The sequence below is a fragment of the Eimeria acervulina genome, genomic scaffold (genome assembly GCF_000499425.1).
Source record: "Eimeria acervulina Houghton genomic scaffold, Eah_scaff2525, whole genome shotgun sequence".
Classification (NCBI taxonomy): Eukaryota; Apicomplexa; class Conoidasida; order Eucoccidiorida; family Eimeriidae; genus Eimeria; species Eimeria acervulina.
This window is the reverse complement of record NW_013548266.1, coordinates 1-2167: the sequence shown is the minus strand read 5'-3', so window position 1 is coordinate 2167 and position 2167 is coordinate 1. Positions and strand designations below refer to the sequence as shown.

Below are 2167 nucleotides of genomic sequence, written 5' to 3'. Positions count from 1 at the left end.
AATTATGTACATTTATCTCTCAGTTACCTCCCTATACACCCTAATTATGTACATTTATCTCTCAATTACCTCCATATACACCCTAATTAGCTCCCTATACACCCCAATTATATACATTTATGCCTCAGTTAGATATATTTATGCAGCAGTTAGCTCCCTATACACCCCAAATACCTGCGCATATACACCCTCATCTAAGTCTGCATGCGCCCCAGCCTCACAATACATACACTGCAACAGCAACAGCAACAGCAACAGCAGCAGCAGCAGCAGCTTGAGTGTTTTTGTTTGTTTTTGTTCAGGGCTTGGTTGGTGCAGCAGCAGTCTTGCCCGACCTGTCGTGCTGATATTCCTGTAGAGCCACCCAGACCTGCAGCAGCAGCGCAGCAGCAGCAGCAGCAGCAGCAAGCAGGTGATGCAGCAGCAGCTGCAGCAGCAGGGTCACCTGCTGCTGCTTCTGCAGCAGGGGTGGAAGGTTCTGGATCGGCTTCACAGAGAGACAGCAGCCGCCAAGCAGGCAGCAGCAGCGGCAGCAGCAGCAGCAGCAGCAGCAGCAGCAGCAGCAACGCGTCACGCCCCAATTCTGCTACAAGCCGCAGCAGCAGCAGCAATTTATTTGGTGCTTTCTCTCTCTTCTCAGAGCAGGCTTTAGGAGCGAGGCGGAGGCCTCCCTCTGCTGCTGCTGCTGCAGAAACAACCCCCAGCAGCAGCAGCAGCAGCAGCAGCAGCAGCAACGCGCAGCAAGGATACGGAAGCTGGGGTGAACGTCAAGAGCAGCGGGAGCAGCAGACAGAGGGGCTTCTGGCTGCGCTTCGCTCCTCCCTTTACTTCGTCAGTTTGCTGCTGCTGCTGCTGCTGCTGCTGCTGTTGCTGCTGCTGCTGCTGCACTTTGTCTCTTTTTTCTGCTGCTGCACTTTGTCTCTCTTGGTGCTCTCTCTGGTGTCTCCTTGCTTGCCTGTCGTCTTATTTATTTTGGGGCTGCATGCGTTGCGGGAGGGACTCTCTGCTTTGCCCTGCTGCTGTTGCTGCTGCTGCTGTGGTTTCTGCTGCTGCACTTGCTGCGGTCTCTGGTGTATATTTATGTACTTATGCTGCTGCTGCTGCTGCCTATTCATGTTTATGTGCTGCTGCTGTTGCCTCTGCTGCTGCTGCTGCCGCTGCTGCATACTCATGCTTATATGCTGCTGCTGTTGCTTCTGCTGCTGCTCCTGCTGCTGCTGCATATTTATGCGCATATGTTGTTGCTGCTGCTTCTGCATCTGCTGCTCCTACATATTCATGTGCATGCATTGCTGCTGCTGCTGCTGCTGCTCAGTGCGAGGCTTATCGGCTGCAGTCTGCGCTATGGATTGTCGAGGCCCAGATTGTGCAGCTGCAGCAAGCGCGTCTTGCTGCTGCTGCTGCAGCTGCTGCTGTTGCAGGTGCGCCGCAAATGGTGCAGCAGCAGCAACAGCAGCAGGAACTAGGAGGTGCTGCTTCACCGCAGCAGCAAGCATCTACAGTCTTAACTCCACAGCAGCTGCAGCAGCAGCAGCTTATGCTGCATCAGCAGCATCAGCAGTTGCTGCAGCAGCAACTCTTTAGCCAGCAGCTGCTGCAGCAGCAGCTGCTGCAGCAGGCTTCTTTGCTCGGTGCATTACCAGGGGTCTCCAGCAACCCTGCTTGGATTGGTGCTGCTGCTGCACCTCCTGCAGCAGCAGCAGCAGCTGCTGCTGCTGCTGCGCCGGTGGTTTCGTGGCAGGCGTTGGGCGTTGGTCCTGCTGCAGCAGCAGCTGCTGCTCACCCTTATTCATCTGCTGCTGCTGCTGCTGTTGCTGCTGCTGCTGCACCCCCTCCCCTCGAAGCTGCGCTTCCCGCGACCTGGATCTTACAGCAGCAGCAACAGCTGCAGCAGCAGCTGCAGCAGCAACCGCAGCAGCAACAACAGCAACAGCAGCAACAACAGCAACAGCAGGTGCAGGAAAAGGTGCAGCAGCAACAGCAAATCATGCAGCATCAGCAAGCACAGCAACAGCCGCAGCATCGGCCGCAGCAGCAGCGGCAGCAGCAGCAGCAGCTGAACGATGAAGAGCTGCAGCGCCTGCGAGCAGAGCAGCAGCGACGTTGGCTAGCTAACCGTAATTCTTCTTAGCAGCAAATTGCTTCATCAACCCCCCCCCCCCCCCCC

General features: G+C 56.1%; 1 protein-coding gene across 1 annotated transcript; it reads left to right on the top strand.

The window, feature by feature from the left end:
* Window positions 1–204: 204 nt before the first annotated feature.
* On the top strand, window positions 205–2117 carry EAH_00066790 (zinc finger (C3HC4 RING finger) protein, putative; the record flags this gene model as incomplete). The annotated part of the gene is made up of 2 exons (XM_013392654.1): window positions 205–831; window positions 1316–2117. Coding segments are annotated over 2 exons (1429 nt in total), but the record flags the coding sequence as incomplete, so codon positions are not given.
* Between the last annotated feature and the right edge of the window lie 50 nt (window positions 2118–2167).